Genomic DNA, 17,062 nt, shown 5'->3' with positions numbered 1-17,062 from the left:
CCTCGGTACCTGCCATCGAACCTGCCAAACTGCCTACCTACCTAACCGCCTACCAAGGTCCTTCTCCAACTACCTAACCTACCTGACCGTGCTCAGCTCCTCCCCCACCGTCTGAGACATCCATCTTCAACTCATCACCAGCCAACGGCAACCCTTCACAGCGCCGACACTTCGTTGCCGGCTTGCCTGTTTGCCCGTCGCCTTTTCGTCCCCGCGCAATCCATAAACTCAAACCTCACGCCTGACACTTCAATTGCCAGCACGCTTAATAAACATTCGCCGCCACCAATCGGCCCGACCAGGCCTCTTTCTTTCCTCGCAGCATCTGCTTTGCTGCTGCCGCCGCTGCTGCTCCGCCGCCGCCGCCGCCGCCCTCGCCCTCGCCCTCGATCTACGCTACGCTACGCGGACGGTCAGACTGTCGGATGCGGTACTGACAGAGCCGACACTTGGACGAGGCCATGGCTGCCTTCAACTCGATGACTGTAATGAATGCCACCCCGGCACAAAACGACGCAATCGCCATGAATCACGTCCGCCCGCCCATGACCATGGATGCATTTGATCAAGATCTAGGCGGCTTCGACGAAGCCCTCATGTACGTTGACATTCCTCTTCCGGCCCCGTCCCTCACCTCTGCAGCCCTGCCGCACGACCACGTTGCCTCGGCCCCTTGGTCGCCATCGTCCTCTCATCCGTCGCATGACCAACTCGGCTAACCCGCACCGCAAATAGTGATACAGGCCCTCTTCCTACGCTGCCCTTCACGCCTTCCTATGATTTTGACAATTTTGCGACCACGTTTGAGGATCCATTTTCCTACTCAGCGCGCCAGTATGAACCTACCCCCAACCAAGATGTCCTCAACGAGGACGCCTCCCCACAGGATCTCGACAACAAACTCCTCGGCTTCTCCGACCCCGTCATGAGCGCCACCATCGTCGATGACTCCGGCCAATTCGCCGACATGGCCATGTCTGCCGAGCTGTACGGCATGTTTTTTGTCGCCGAGGACGTCTTTGGCGGTGAAACCACCGGCCGCCCACTCGAACTGACCTGCTATCGCCGCAACCTCTGGCAGTGTGCTGGCCAGATCACTTTGCCTCGTGCCATTTCCCACATCATGGACGAGCAGGGCCGCCAAGTCCCCCTCGTGGAACTCTCTGCCTCGATCAACGCCATCGAGTCTATTGAGGGCAAGAGCACGGAGATCATATCTATCCCCTGGAAGAGCTCAAATCCCCAGGCTGGCGAGGACAGCAAAGTCGCCACCGCCCCGCCCAACGTCAACATCGACTTGTCCGCCGGTCAGGAGTTGGATGCTAACCGCGTGTCCGTCCCTGTCTCGTGGAAGAGATTACAGTTTAAGCACGCAACCGCCAACAACGGTCGCAGAAAGGGCCTGCAGCAACATTATGTCGTCCAAATTGCTCTCCTCGGCAAGGCTAAAAACGGGGAAACATTGAAAATTGCAGAGATTCAGTCCGGACCCGTCATCGTCCGCGGCCGTAGTCCCAGAAATTTTGACAGTAGAAAAGACGTGCCCTTGTCTGGAGATAAGCGCATGGAGAGAAAGAACACGGCCAGCTCAGACGGTGCCACATTGAAAGTCGAAAGGGAACATCTCCAGGCTGCCATGCAAAGATATCAATCCATGGCCGGAGCTGTACCGGTGAGCCATTTTGCCGCACTTCCTCGCCCAGCTGCATCGTTGCTAATGTTGGACAGAACCACAACGATTGGGCGACGCCGCAACCGGTCGCGCAACCAAGCCAAAGCCCACATCCCGCGAAGCGAATGGCTCTGTCGCCAACTGTCGGCAAGCCGCCCGTACCGGCTTGGAACCCTGATGCGCCACGCACGGCATCCGGCCACCGCGGCTCCATGTCACGGCCGCGTGAGGCCGGGGCGCCTATTAACTTGTCCCTCTCCGAGGACGAAAGAAGTCCCAATCGGTCAAGTGCTGAGTTGCAGAGTCCGAAGCTCGGCAAATCGCACCCTGCCATCGGTCAACACGCCGTCAGCAGCCCAACAGAGGAGGCTGATCCGCTATACGAGTACTTTCCTCTCAGTGTTGACGACTGGTACGTATTTTCCGCGATTCGCTGCCCAAGCTGTTTGCTGATTAGATGATAGGATGGCTCCCGTAGACGCCGTGTACAGACCACACGTGGTGCATCACACCTATGAGCCGCTCGAGGTGGTCGAGGCCAAGCGCGGCAAAGCGAAGCGGTACTTTTTGGCCGATTGAGATGCGCGCAATCACCCGAACAGCAAGACTGCATTATCGCATATTGATGTTCATCCCTGTACCAACATCACACCGCATCCAAGCAGGTCGTCATTCGGTCGCAAGAAGCGATGGCACCAATCTCGACGCGTGCTGGGTATGCGGCTGCTGCAATGTCCCTTTTTTTAATCAGCATGCCAGCCATTGTCGGATATACATGGATTCCTGCTTACTGATCTTCCCGCTTTTTATACCCGAGGGCCATGTTTTTTTTTTTTTCACCTTTCGTTTCTCCTTCGCAGCAGCGTCTTGTCTTGATGCCAAACTTGGTCATACTTTTGGGAGAGGGACCCAATATGGGGAATTGTATATAACGTATCATCTTTCTTTCCCCGTTTTGCTCTGATCTTGGTGTCGCGGAAAGGTGGTCTGCCAGGCATAAGTCCAATGAATTTTTTTTTTTGGCGTACAGGGAAGAAATATACACATACGTGTGTGTATATATATATATACACGTATATAAAACTGATTTCACGGCAAATGTGTCATGCCTCAAGCTGTGTGTCATGCCTCTCCATGTATATGCGATAGGAGAAAAGCCGGGGGATGGTCATGGGTGGGAACGGTGCGTCATGACAGGGTTACTGAGGAGGGTAAGGGGAGATGCCCTCTTCTCTTGTTCCTTCTTTTCCCTGGTCAAAGTACACGCACGACTCGCGCCGGCCAAACTCTCGACTTTTCATGCACGATTCATCTATTCTGCCCCTACCCGCACCTATCGAGCGGCCGCCCACAGAGCGCGCCGCTCAAGGCGATACTCCCAAGCACGAGCAGGGGGGCGGTGGGAACCAAGAACAAGCCAACCCGGGCAGCCGGGTGCCCCCTTGTTGAATGCCCTCTTCTTCTTCCTCTTTGTCGTCGTCGTCGTCATCTTTTGTTTTGTTTTGTTCTGTTTTGATTCTTGTTATTCATGCAAAGAATCCCGAGAAGACTCCGAACAGCAAGGACAACAGCCGTAAGGTAAAGGTAGATTCCCGCCCCCCTCCCTGCAGTCTTTCACGGAATGCTGCCTACCAGTACCCAAAAAGAATGAATATGCTTGTCTTTTTTTTTCCCTCAACATAAAAATAGACGGAAGACAACCAAAGACATGGCACTGCATAAAAGGGCGATTCAGGGCAAACCTTTTCTTTTGTTTGAGGGAGGACCCAGAAATGAAAAAGAAATAAAAAATAGAACTCAATCGTTTTGTTTTTGTTGTAGCTGCATGTCTGTCTGTCTATCTGTGTGTTGAATCGCTCGCCCTCCCTTTACCACCCCCTCTCCCCTTTTTCCCACCTGACCTGTTCCTGTTGACCGAATGTGAGCACTCCGCTGCTGCGAAACGTAACGTAGCCTCCATCATGGGCAGAGGATGAAAGAAGAAGAAGAGAGAGGGAGAAAGGGAGAGTAGTATGGCCGCGTCATGCAATTCACGACCTGTATTGCACGGCAGCCACGAGGAGAGGAAGAAGGAAGAGGAAGAGAAGTTAGGTTCAGCAGAAAAGAAAGGGGAAAAAAAAGAAAGGGAAAAAAAAGAAAGGGAAACGGTAGTTCATGTGAGAGAAATGACATGAATAACTGCCACTGGTGTGTATGCGTGTGTGGGTGCATATTCTATGAAACAGGTTGCACAGAAAAAAAAGGATGCGCATTGCAAGGTATTGATTGATTACAGAGATGGCGCCCATCGGCATGCCGGCAACGCGTGCATCGTCTGTCTGACTTGTGGTTTGGAACCTGTCATTTTCTTTCTCGACAAGAATTCGGTTGAAGCGTGGTATCGAATGTATATTTTGTAGTACTATCAAAAAAAAAAGTAAAGAAGAAGAGAGTTCTAGAGTTGTAAAGCACAATGTAACCCGAGAAAGAAGAGAACACCAGAAAAAAAGGGGAATACCCTGTTTTTGTTTTCGGTTCAGTCTAGAAGCAACAACAAAGAAAACAACATCATCAAATCTTTCCAATCATTTTCATAAGGTTGGTCAGAAGCGTGCAAAAAAGGCATTGTGCACTGCGAGTCTAGTTTAAGCGCTGATTGCGTTGGACTGCTTGGCGGCCTGCTGGTCGGGGTTGGGGGTCAATCTTTGGTTGAGAGCCGGCTCCGGAATGCGCGAGGCCATACGGTCCGGGATGAGTTCCGGAGAAACGGAACGGACGGGGTACTCGGTAGCGGGCGTGGCGCGGAGCAGCTGCGAGGTGGTGGGCTGCGGTGCGAGAATGGTCGGGGAGGAGACGGTGTCAATGCGCGTCTCGGGGACAGGTCCGTTGCCGGTGCGGACCTTGGAGGGAAGGATTTGCTGGAAGCCGGCCTCCTGGGCGACCTTTTCGATGCTCTTAAAGTACTGTTGCAAGACTGTGAGCTACATTACATGGCCGGATCGGTTGCTGCTGGCCGAGTGGGCAGCCAATGGCTTTTTCTTACCTTGACGGTCTTGACCTGGAGCTCGAGAGTGGCGTCCTCGTCGGCGACAATCATGGGATGGGGATGCAGCTGGAGGCTGGAGAGCGTCCACATATGGTTCACACCCTGCTCGATGCACCGCTGGAGGGCGAGCGACTTGCGCTGGCCGAGGATGATGACGACGACCTCGCGGGCCTCGAGGACGGTTTGGACGCCGACGGTTAGGGCCATGCGGGGCACCTTGCTAATGTCGTTGTCGAAGAAGCGCGAGTTGGCGAGGATGGTGTCGTAGGCCAGCGTCTTAACGCGGGTGCGGCTGGCCAGGCTGGAACCGGGCTCGTTGAAGGCGATGTGGCCATCCTCGCCAATGCCGGCAAGGAAGAGGTCGATGCCGCCGACGCGCTTGATGGCATCCTCGTAGGCGACGCATTCGGCCTCGAGGCTGGGCGCGTTGCCGTTAAGGATGTGGACGTTGTTGGGGTGCACGTTGACGTGAGAGAAGAAGTTCTTCCACATGAAGGAGTGGTACGACTCCGGGTGGTCGCGAGGGATGCCGACGTACTCATCCATGTTGAAGGTGACGACATTATCGAAGGAGATCTGGAGACGCGTTAGGTCTATGAAGAGAAAAGAAAAAGGCGCAACGGGCAAAGAGTTGTGATTTTGAGATTTTTTCTTCCTTTCGTTTGCAGCTAGCTCTCACGCAGCCTGGCTGCGAAAAGTGTAAGAGTGTAAGCTCACCTCGCCAGCCTTGTACTTCTCTACAAGGGCCTTGTAGACGCCCAGAGGGCTAGAGCCGGTAGGCAGACCGAGAACAAAGGGGTTCTGCGGCGTCGGCTTGTAGGCATTGATGCGGTCAATAATGTAGTTGGCCACATAGTTGCTGGTGGCCGCAGCATCGTCGCGGATAATCAGTCTCATGATGACGTCGTGGGTGGAAGAGCTGTCGATTGTAGGGTGGGGTTCTGACGGTAAGGATGCTGAGCTTGAGGATCAGGTGTGTGTATCAACAGCGCCGAGGCACCGAAGAGGAGCAGAGAAAGCAAGAAAGGGAATACGGATGCCAGATACGGTGATGATTGAGAAGAGGAAGAAGTAGTGCGGAGAGGAAGAAGATGAGCTAAGAAGGAAAAAAAAAGTTCGAGGTTGGAGAAGGAAGGGGACGACGGTTTGAGGAGGATGGATGGGGTGGTGGTGGTGCGTTGGAGACACTACCTACCTAGTTACCTACTCGGTACGGAGTAGTTACCTCAGTATTCATCTGCCCACGGTCAATGTAGCAGTGGGCATCTCGGTGCGGAGTGTACAAGCTGGGAGCTACCGAACTACTTGCGCAAGTACCCAGGTAGGTAAGTATAGTAGTACCTACGGAGTACTAATAGATGGAACACTGGCCAACTGGATACTGGGTACGGACAAGTTCTGTGTGATTTGGTACAAAGACTAATGATACAGCATCGGCCTACACTAAGCCTTGCTGTAATTGACTCCCTAAGGTACTCACCTTGGGTACTTTGGGACGTAGGTGTTTACTTACCTATTAGTAGCTAGATCAAGCTGAGTCGACATCCAGAACCTTTGGAATGCCCGCAAGTGGCGCCGCAGACCATGATGCGGCTTGGTCCACGCTTAACGACGACAAAGGAGTACATCTGTTGATGGACCCGGTCAACCATGTACAGAATCAAGATGAGCTTCTGTTTTTACTCGCTCTCTTCTTTTTCCCTTGGCGCCGAATAGCCACATGAAAATACAGACACACACTCGCAAGTCCGGAGTGGGCTCCCGCTAGAACCCACCAAAATGCCACCGGCCGTCCGGCTGGCACCAAGCACACCCGGAGTGTGGGGTTGTCTCTTTTCTTTTTTTCTTTTTTTTTTCGCTTCGCCGGACAAGGGAGTGTGGCTCCGATGGAACGTCACCGCAGAACAACCTTCTCAGACCCTCCGCACTTTTCCGGACCCCGGGATCCTCTGCGCGCGTCAGAACGTTGCCCTTGGTTTCGCCCCCCCCCCCCCCCCCCCCCCCCCCCCCAACCTGAAGAGGGAGAGACGGAGCAAAAAAAAAAAAAGACGGCGAAAGAGAGAGCGGAGGCACGTACTTTGCTGGCTTATCGGCTAATTGAAACCCCGTGGTGGTACGAGGGCCGAACAAGCGTGGGGAAACCTGGAGAATGAACTGTCCCGATACCCTGTGCAAGGACCTGTAACGCTCAGCGATGCATGCATGGAGTATAACGATGAAAACAGAATAACACACAATGAAAGTCTAGTCTTCAAATTTGAGGTGCTTTTTTGAAGCCATAGACACGCCCTAATCCACTAGCTGGTTGAAGAATGGTAGACCTAGGGTTGGCAACTCCTTTGTGCTGTCCCGTAGCCACGACTTGGTATAGTAATATTCGTCAGAACAGAAATATCATCCTCATTCGCCTACATGGAAAGGCTTTCTACGGGAACCAAAGGCAAGCCAACTTGACAAAGTCTCAAGGCACGGCCGAGTCTATGCTACCCCACGTGGTTGCAGCAACCGCCATGGAGCAGGATCCCGATACAACCAGCCCATGTAAAGCCCAGCCCGACCGCGACGACTGGACTGGGATGAGAGAAATTTCTGGGAGTCGTCACTTTGAAAACGTAATAAATAATACCTTTGTTGATGTTTATACTTGTATCGTAGTTTTCCTGCGCAACGGGCCGCCAAGGTGAAGACTCGTTTCATCTCGGTGAAATGCACCGCAAGGTGCCTGTAGATCTCCGACAGATGTTGGGTACACCGTAACTACCCCCCCTCTCCTTACCCGGCGGAGATTAGTTTGAGACCACAACGGGATGACAGAGAAGAGCGAAAGTGATGTATCACAGGAATTTTATTCTCTAAAAGAACAAGAATAGACCATTTTTCTTTCCTCTTCGTGGTAGCCGTGCAACCTGGAGGAGAACAAACCTCCAGAGATTGGGTGAATGGTATTAATACTTGGCAGATGAATTAATACAAAGACAAGAAAAGACAAGAAAAAAAGCAGGGGCCGAGACGAAACACCACATGTTGGTAGAAGAATAAAATAAAATAAAAGACGTCAGCAAACTAGTTTGTAACTGTTACACAGGGGAAAGTAACATGTCATTCAGTTTCTCAACATGCATAAAATAAGCGAGAACCCAGAAATTCTCCAAAAAAGAGCCACTCCGACTGGGCTGGTAGATTGGCTGTGCAATTAATATACGACACGAAGAGGCGGAAGATGGACCCTAAAATAGAATTTTTGGAAAAGAAACAAAGGCAGAGCCGCATATGGTGGCAGAGATGGAAGCGATCAGTATTATGAAGTAGTAACTAGTTTGTCAATACCACGGGCATGCAAAGCAGCCACACGGAGCAACTAACGAGACAAGTGCTGATCCAACAGCTACGTAGTGGTGCATTGGTACACTTTGTTTTGATTTTTTTGTCTTCTTCTAAATCTTTCTTGCCCATATTATTGTTCCCTTGACAATGTGCCATTTTTCATTCATCACCTACTGCAACCATGAGTACTAAGTAGCTCCTCATTTGTTGCCGAGTTGTGCGTTTGCATAGTAATACTTGCCCTTTTCCCCGTGACTCAGTCTACGCTCAACTGGGCAAGAGGTCAATGTTTCCGGTAATAACGAGTCGCTTTTCCATGATTCGTCCAGCCGGTTATTATTAGCCTAGCGGCGGGTGCCAAGCAACGATGGCAGCCGCCATCTGGTGAGGGTTGACACGAGATGGAAACGGTCAAGGAGGCGGCGCTACGGAAGGGGAGGGGAAGCGCGGGGGGTGTGGCAGGAACCAATAGCAGCCGAGCCTACTCCATGCAGATGAAAATCAAGGATGAAGAAGGGGGAACGGATTTTTCTTCCTCCTTTGCTGTGAAGAGAAGAAGGGGGAGGAGGCGAGGAAGAAACGCACGCTGAGTCGCTTACTAGGTGCATCGTGGTAGATGGGGACTGCGAAGGAGAGCGACGCTCGGCCCCCACGTAGTATCGTCGCGGTGCGCGTTGTGGTCCCGAGGTGTACATATCAGATGATGGTAACAGACGGGTGGGCAGCATGGAAGGCATGATGAGAGAAATCCAACATTCCATGGACTGTGGCGTTTTTTCTTTCTTTCCAACTTGATCTTTCCTGAGAAAAAGACCTCTCGCAAGACTCGGCGCTCCCCGCAAGTAAGTGTAGGTAAGTAGTGACCATCCACTAACTGGGCAGTGACAGATTGACTGGGGCCCCAGCATGACCGAAGGGCAAGGCTCGCCGGGGTGGCTGGGGCCCCGGTTTCTCGCCCCCTTGAGCCTCTTGGAGACTTGAGAGGGGTGTGTGTGTGTGAGATTTGGGGTTGTATCATGGCAAAGTAGCATCGGGATTTGGGCCTTGGAAGATGTGGATGGGGTGGGTGTGTGTGGGAGGGCGAGAGTGGTGGTCAAGGAAGGAAGGAAATTGAGCAAAAAGTCTGGAGGTATACGAGAGAGGTAAGCAAGTAAGTACTCGGTAATCCGTACATGACAACATGACAACACTGCAACATGACAACATGGCTCTCTACTGATGCTAACCTACCAATGTACCTACCTACCAAACAGACGTGCCAACCTGCCTGTTTGCCAATCTGCTGCTGACCTCAAGAGGACCGACAGCCACCTTTTGAAACGATGACCGAGATTTCCTGTAGCGAATGAGCGGCGTACAAGTTCCAGTCGCAATAGCGGCTTGGAGGTTTTTGGAGGTTTTTGGAGGTATTCGGAGGCAACAGGCCGGGATACACAACAGAGCTTCCCACCCCAAAGAAGAAACACACCAACGGCCCCGCCTCTCCAACTCATCAGTACCAAGTAACTACCTTAGTACCAAGTAAGTTAGCGTCTGTAGCCGGGCGGCGCGCTAAGAACAAGGGACAAGGGACGCAAGACAGCCCTGCCATGCTAGCCAAAATAAAAATTCTTCTTCTTTTCTTCGTCTTCTTCTTCTTCATCAGCTCCACCGCAACGTTACAGCATCCCCAGCTTTTTTTTTTTCCAACTCACTCTACGGAGTACCTACTCTTTCGTCTTCGGTCCTCCTTTCCACTCACTTTTCCCGTCATCCTTCCCACTAATCTGTACCACCACTACCTACCACCAATCACCTTTCATGGCGGAGTCATTGACAATGTATTTTATTTTGGTCCGCTGCTCGTACTATTTTTTTTTTTAGTGTTTTTTCTTCGGTCTAATCAAAACTGGCCATCAAGACGCAACCAGTCGGGAAATTGACCCTTACTGTTGCCAGTGTGGCGGAAGCCGCCGCACAACGGCAGCAAACGCAGCAAGCCACCGCGACCATTGTCACACACTCACATTTGCACATCACCACCACCTCCATGGCCACCCCTCATGATCCTCCTACTTAAAATCAAATGTAAATGGAAAATAAGAATAAAAATAAAATAAAATACGAGCCTCTTTGCCAGCCTGCCAACCTGTCAACCAACCAAACCACTAGCGCCTGCGCCGTCGCTTATTGACTACCTAACTACCTTTTCCAACACAAATCCCTTCGTCCACTTTGCCTCTGCGCCGCTGCACACAACTGCCTGCCTGCCGGCCTGCCTGCCTGCTCTGCCCTCCCGCTGCCAGCTGGCACTTCACACCTGTTCATCCCACCCCCTACAACATACACCCCCCGCAGACACCACCAACAACAACTCGTCACCCTCGACTCAAGCCTCCATGTACGGAAACGCCTCCACATAATGACTTGTTTCCTTCTCTCCTTGCTTCTTTCCCTTCTTCCTTTTTTTTATTATTATCATTATTTTCGTCTCGCCTCATCTTTCTTCTCCAGGAAACTCGTTGCCACGCTACATCCCCAAGGGCACTCCCCCTCCTCCATCCTCCCTCCGCTCCCCTCGCCCCCCCGGTTCATTCTCCACGGCCTCCAGGCACCAAGCGCAGTCAGTCCCTCCTCTCCTCCCCGTCCATCAACCACCACCCACGCCAAGTGCCAAGTACGACAACTCCGGGCTCCGCATAACAATCGAACTCTGCGACGTTGGTTTGCCGACCCCCGACCACTCCCGTACCAGTACGCCCGCTACTTACTCCTAAGTAGCCTGCAAAGCAAGGGCCAAGTATTCTCTGCCTCTCCTACCTTTTCTCACTACCCAGTAGTCCGGCTTTTGCTCCGTCAAGTCCTCGCCCTGCCTGGGCCGGCATCTTCCCCTGCAACCTCGAAAACGGCGGCCCGTTTCTTTGGCTTCTAATAATCCCAGGCTGCCGGTACCACTTCACCTCTTCCTGCTACTACCCACCTACCTGACCTCTGCTTGCTACCTGCCACTACCTCCTTGCGCAACGCAACAACAGCAACTTCTGCCGGACCCTCTTCTCTTATTATATCTTCTTCATTGCCATCTCATCTTGGCCGGAAAGAAACCAAGGAAAATACCACAATCGCATCATCCGGAATCCAGTTTTGCTCTTCCACATCTCCATCCCAACTTCCACCGCCTTGCCTACCTACTTTGCTGCTACGTTCTATAATCCGACGGAAGTACACACCACCTCACACGACGCCGCGTTTGACTAGCTCATATTGACGTTACTACTACATGCCCTCGGGCCGTCTATACGCATCCAGCACTGACAGTCCCGTCTATCCACACACGCACTAGCTTGATCGCGCCTTTCTTATATATCACTCCTGATTCCCCGGAGACCCGCCGTCTCATCTTGACCTGTCTTTCAATCCGCCCCATGTTATGCAGCCGCTCGTTTCTGCAATGACCAGCTTCAGGAAAGCATTCTTTGCCGCGCTCGTCAAGAGTCTGCTTCGTGGCAAGTCTCTCATCCAGGCCATCATCGGCTACTGGATACACACCAACGACCTCAACCACGCCGCGCCACAAAAGAGCCTCCAGGACTTTCTCAAAGATGCCGAAGCATCCCTTCTCGGCCCCGTCAGCGGGGATGGACTTGTAAAGCTTTCCGGTGACCTTCGCAAACAGTTCTTCCACAGTCTCCAAGCCGACGGAGAATCCATGCTGCCCTCTTACAGCCACCAACTGCCTACGGGTCAAGAGCGTGGCCAGTATCTTGCTCTCGATGTTGGTGGCTCTACCCTGCGAGTAGCTCTCGTGAAACTGTCAGGTCGTAGCTCTTCCGGCCTGGGCAGTGATGGCGATATTGTCAGCATGCAAAATTTCAAAATCACCAGAGACATCAAGAACCTCGAGGGCATGGCCTTCTTTAACTGGATGGCTGCCAGAATAAAGGAAACTCTATCTTCAAGCCTCAAGCAGGACAATGCTACCGACAAACCCATCCCCGTGGCACTCGCTTGGAGCTTTCCCATCGAGTGAGTAAGACCCGTCCCAACGAACACGTTGTATCAACCGCTAACCCTTCTTCCAGGCAAACTTCGCTCGGTGGTGGTAAGTTTGGGAGAATGGGCAAGGGATTTCTCGCAGACGTTGGCCTTTTGGGACAGGATCTGGGCGACATTATCAAAAAGGCGAGCGAGAACGAGGGCCTCAATGTTGAGTTGCAGGCTATCCTCAACGACTCAAGCGCATGCCTTCTCTCTCGCGCCTATTCTCACCCTTCGACCCGTTTCGGTCTTATTTTAGGCACCGGCGTCAATATTGCCGCCTACCTGCCCGTTTCCACCATGGGCCGTGCCAAGTTTGGCGTCCGCCCTACCGGCTGGTTTGACGAAGCCAGCCACGTCATTGTCAACACAGAGTTGGGCATGTTTGGCACCGACATTCTTCCCTTGACTCGATGGGATAAGATCCTTCTCAAGGACCACCCCCGGCCCGAGTTCCAACCCCTCGAATATCTGGTTAGTGGCATGTATCTTGGCGAAATTGTCCGCATCGCCATTGTCGAGGCCGTTGCCTCGGCCGGCCTGCTTGGGGGCATCCTGCCCGAGTCTCTCACCACCAACTACACCTTGGGGACAGAGACCATCTCAATGATTGGATGGTAAGTCAAGCTAAAATGCTCTCATGATTCCTCATCACATGCTGATTTTGGTATAGCGATTCGACATCAGATCTCACAGAAGCTATTCGCATCTTTTCTGAACGTCACCCTTCCACTCATATCCCCACCACGACAGACATGGCCGCCATAAAGGCGCTGGCTTCTTTTGTGTCTGTTCGTTCTAGCGCCCTCGTTGCTACCTGCCTGTACACTCTCTGGGACACTCGCCTTGAGGGCGAAAGAGACTTTGTACAGACGCTGCCCGAAGACTCTCCTCTGCGCAAGCGGGTTGAGGAAGACATCGAGCTGGAAAAGACGACGGTTTCATTCAACGGAAGCGTGATCGAGAATTTCCCCGGCTATCTCGAGAGCTGCCAGCGTTACATCAACGACCTACTTCAGAGCAAGGGACACTCCAAGACCCGAAGCATCGAGCTCGTCCTTGCCAAGGAGAGCTCGTTGATCGGAGCGGCCGTTGCTTTGGCATGTATCAACCCAGAGGCATAGATGTATTTACAAGACCTCTGCTCGAATTCGCACATAATACCTCGGTCTTTGTTTTGATTGTTTTGATCTTTTCCCATCCCTTTTTTTGCTGCTGTTTATATCTTTTACCTTTGTACTTTCGGAGCTTTTCTACGAAGCATTAGGGCGTGCGATCCAGACGTCAGCATGCATAGAGGCGCAGGCTAGCATTGTTTGAAGTGTTTCCTAAGGCGTATCTTTGGGCTGTTTATACTTTTGAAGGTCAGGAATACAGATTCCGAATCATTCTTTCTTAAAAAAAAAAAACTCTATCCATAATTCTACGTACCTTTGACAATCCGACACTAGGACAGCATCTTCTTCAAATATACTCTGAAAAAGTCATTACGGCCATCAAACTTTTTTCAGTCTCATGCCCAAGATGGTAGGTATAGGCATGGCCATCAAAGTTGTGACTTACACGGAGGCCTTGTTTGGCCTGTTAATGGGGACGCGCCACGTCAGGTGACCACCTGAGGGGTTCGCGCGTCGCCGCCACTTCCTGGCGCGTCACCAAACAAAATAGGCAACCCATCTTTTTGGTCGGTAGCCTTTCTTTAACCAAGGACCAGCAAAGCAGTCAGTGTCATTTTTCTTTTCTTTCCTTTTCCATTTTCCCCGTTTTATTCTCCTACTCTCAAAAGTTGTACTGTACTCGTTATGCTGTCTACTTAACAGCGGAAACTACCCACCCTCCAAGATAACGGCGAATTGATTGATTACACAACGACTGGGCTCCAAATTGACCGACCGCAAGCATGGGCGAGGGGCTCTTCAACGAGTGCGCGATTGCGTTTGTGCCCAGCGCCTCGCTTACGCCCAAATCCATTAGTGAGGTATGCAAATGATGCAGCTGAAGATCTCTCTCTCTCCCCCCCTCTCTCTCCCCCTCTCCCCATCTTTTGTTTCTTGTCCGAAGACGCCTCTGACTCTCCGTCTCCCGGTTTCTTGGCTTAGCTTTCGGCCATTCTCCAAGACAATGGCGCGGAGATTATTGAGCCGCGCCGCAACGGCACCCTGGCCATCGACAAGGTCACGCACATTGTGTCCAACACCATCGACTTCCAGCAGTTCGCCGAGTCGCAGGCCGTCATGATCCCCGTCGTCACGACGCAGTGGATCACGGCGTCGGTCAGCCGGCGGCGCGTCGCGCAGGTGCGCCCCTTCTCGCCGGACCCGCGCCTCATCTTCGCCGAGGTGGTGGTGACGTGCGCGGACCTGCCCGTGACGGACAAGGAGAGCATCCTCGGCGCCGTCATGGCCCTCGGCGGCCAGGAGACCAAGGACGCGACCCGCATCACGACGCACGTCTGCGCCCTGTCCATGGACCATCCCAAGGTGCAGGTGCCGCTCTCCAAGGGCTGGAAGGGCAAGGTCGTCCTTCCGCACTGGTGAGTAGCAAAAGAGCAACAAGGGGGAAGGGCTTGTTTCGATTGCTGACGTTTTCTTCTCCTTTCTTTTGCAGGTTTGACGACTGCTTCAAGCTCGGGAAACGAATCGACGAAACCCCGTATCTGCTACCCGATCCTGAAATTCTCAAAAAAGCCCCCGAGGACGCGCTCGACATTCCCGTCAACGACAACCTGGATGGCGCCACATCCCCGAATCCGCAGTGGCTGCCGCTACCGCCCGATGGCGATGTGGCGCGCCCGCCATGCACAGTCTTTCAGCAGCGAAAGGTGCTGCTCGGCGCAGATCTCAACATTACACCTCGACTTACCAAAGCTATTCGAGACATCATCGTCAACGGCGGTGGAAGAATGGTCGACACGGTGGATGCGTGCGACATGTACATAGGGCAATACCGCGACGGCGAGCAGTTTATCCGCGCCTCCCAGGCCTGCAAGGACGTCGGCAATCTATCGTGGCTATACTACCTGATCGTGCAAAACTCCTGGACATCGTCCCTGAGGCGACTGCTGCACTACCCGACGCCACGCAACGGCATTGAAGGCTTTCGTGGCCTTCGAATCACAGTCTCCAACTACGGCGGCGAGGCGCGCATCTATCTGGAGAACCTCATCAAGGCCTGCGGTGCTGAGTTCACCAAGACGATGAAGGCCGACAACACGCACCTCATCACAGCGCGCGATTCGAGCGAGAAGTGCAAGGCGGCGCCGGAATGGGGTGTGGCCGTCGTCAACCATCTGTGGATTGAGGAGAGCTACGCCAAGTGCCAGATGAAGCCCATCAACGTCCAAAAGTACAACCATTTTCCCCACCGCACGAATCTGGGCGAGATTATCGGCCAGACCTTTTTAGACGAGAGCAGACTGAGGGAGATTTACTATCCAGGCGGCGAGACGAAGATGACAGGCAGCGCCAAGCGAAAGCGCAAGATCTTGGAGGCGGCCGAAGACAATGCGTACCACAGTGGGCCTGCCGACGGTGTCGTTGTTGCGCAGACGGCGGGTGATGTGGATGAAGATGTTTTGATGATGGAGGACGAGAACCAGGAGGTTGAGGAACAGGAGGAGGATGATATAGAGAACTCACCGCCGAAAAAGACGGCGCCTGCCCCTGTCGAGACGCCGGTCCGGGCGCGTCATGTCCGCTCCGGCAAGGAGAATGACACTCCGTCAGTCGTGTCGACTGGTGGCCGTAGTGCCAAGGCCAAGGCCAGAGACAAGCTGCAGACCATCGCACCCGACATTGCGCTGTACGAGAAGGAGAAGAAGCGCTCGGGCAAGGCGACTACGCCTTTCGGTGGCAAGCGAGCTGCCGACCTCGTAGAGAAGCAAAGGCTCGCGGATGTCGAAGCCAAAGAACGAAAGGCGGCGGAGAAGGAAAAGGCGAACGAGGACGACGATGCTGTGAAGCGACCGAGCAAGAAGGCTCGGCCGTCATTACCCGATGTTGAGATGCGGATAATCCTCACAGGGTTTACGAGATGGGTAGAAGACAAGAACAAAGAGGACGCTGATAGAGTAAGTTTGTGTCATGAATTTATTGTAATGTCTAAATACGTGCTGACTGCGTGCAGCGGAAACTGCGTGATCTGGGTATCCAGATTGTTCAGGAAGGGCAGCCGTGCGACTACCTGGCGGCGCCGCACATTGTGCGCACGGTCAAGTTTCTGTGCGCGCTTGCGCGTGGACCCGAGGTAATTTCCTCCAGCTTCATCGACGCGGCGATCGAGACGGGCAAACTGCCCGACGTCGGCAAGTACACGCTCAAGGACAAGGACGCGGAGAGGCGGTACCACTTTACTCTGGACAAGTCGGTCGGGCGGGCCAAGGCGAACCGCGGCCGGCTGCTGCAGGGGGTCGCCGTGTACTGCACCGAGAACATCAAGAACGGACCCAAGAGCTACCAGGTCATTGCCGAGGCCAACGGCGCCATCTTCAAGATTTACCGCGCGCGCAGCGGCACCACGATCAAGCCGACGACGGCTGAGCAGGACGGCGGTGCGCCGCCTGAGCCCGTCTACCTCCTAAGCGGCGTGAGCGCCGACGAGAAGAGCATGTGGCCGCGGTTCCGCGAGATGGCCGTCAAGGGCCACATGGAGCCGCGCATTGTTGCGCCGGACTGGCTGCTCGACGTGGCCATGGCGCAGCAGGTGCGGTACGATTCGAAATTCGCCGTGGAGAACTTTCGGCAGAAGGAGTGAGCAATGAAAGGGCCGCGCGGCGCTGTTGCGAAGCATGCAACAGCTCTGCGGAGCTCCTATGTGTGTAAATGGCTCGCTCTTCTTCCTCGTCTTCCTTGTCAGTTGCTTTGTTTCTCTGTTTCTTTGTGTTCTGGCAGCATTGATAGTTATATCTCCTGGAGTAAAGAGGATTTGGAAAGAAGTATGGTCATATGGTCTTTTTTTTTTTGGCTTTTGTCTTCCGCGGATACGTCTTTCCGGGATATCCCTTGTTGTTACCGGGGCCGAACCGT

The 17,062-nt window shown here is 53.2% G+C and overlaps 4 protein-coding genes across 4 annotated transcripts; 3 read left to right on the top strand and 1 right to left on the bottom strand.

The window, feature by feature from the left end:
- Positions 1–461: 461 nt before the first annotated feature.
- On the top strand, positions 462–2,251 carry V2A60_006723 (NDT80/PhoG-like DNA-binding family protein; the record flags this gene model as incomplete). Its single annotated transcript, XM_083258015.1, has 4 exons — positions 462–676; positions 736–1,672; positions 1,729–2,084; positions 2,137–2,251. 4 exons carry the CDS (start codon positions 462–464, stop codon positions 2,249–2,251), a joined length of 1,623 nt encoding a protein of 540 aa, XP_083114141.1.
- Positions 2,252–4,296: 2,045 nt separating this feature from the next.
- On the bottom strand, positions 4,297–5,594 carry V2A60_006722 (glucosamine-6-phosphate deaminase; the record flags this gene model as incomplete). The annotated part of the gene is made up of 3 exons (XM_083258014.1): positions 4,297–4,614; positions 4,695–5,273; positions 5,415–5,594. 3 exons carry the CDS (start codon positions 5,592–5,594, stop codon positions 4,297–4,299), a joined length of 1,077 nt encoding a protein of 358 aa, XP_083114140.1.
- Positions 5,595–11,451: 5,857 nt separating this feature from the next.
- On the top strand, positions 11,452–13,162 carry V2A60_006721 (hexokinase family protein; the record flags this gene model as incomplete). The annotated part of the gene is made up of 3 exons (XM_083258013.1): positions 11,452–12,026; positions 12,083–12,655; positions 12,712–13,162. 3 exons carry the CDS (start codon positions 11,452–11,454, stop codon positions 13,160–13,162), a joined length of 1,599 nt encoding a protein of 532 aa, XP_083114139.1.
- Positions 13,163–13,938: 776 nt separating this feature from the next.
- V2A60_006720 (BRCT domain-containing protein) lies at positions 13,939–16,790 on the top strand (the record flags this gene model as incomplete). Its single annotated transcript, XM_083258012.1, has 4 exons — positions 13,939–14,016; positions 14,138–14,571; positions 14,646–16,107; positions 16,164–16,790. The coding sequence occupies 4 exons, from the start codon at positions 13,939–13,941 to the stop codon at positions 16,788–16,790; spliced, it is 2,601 nt and encodes an 866-aa protein (XP_083114138.1).
- Between the last annotated feature and the right edge of the window lie 272 nt (positions 16,791–17,062).

Source organism: Cordyceps javanica, chromosome 4 (assembly GCF_051103115.1).
Source record: "Cordyceps javanica chromosome 4, complete sequence".
NCBI lineage: Eukaryota > Fungi > Ascomycota > Sordariomycetes > Hypocreales > Cordycipitaceae > Cordyceps > Cordyceps javanica.
This window is presented reverse-complemented; position numbering and strand designations above follow the sequence as displayed.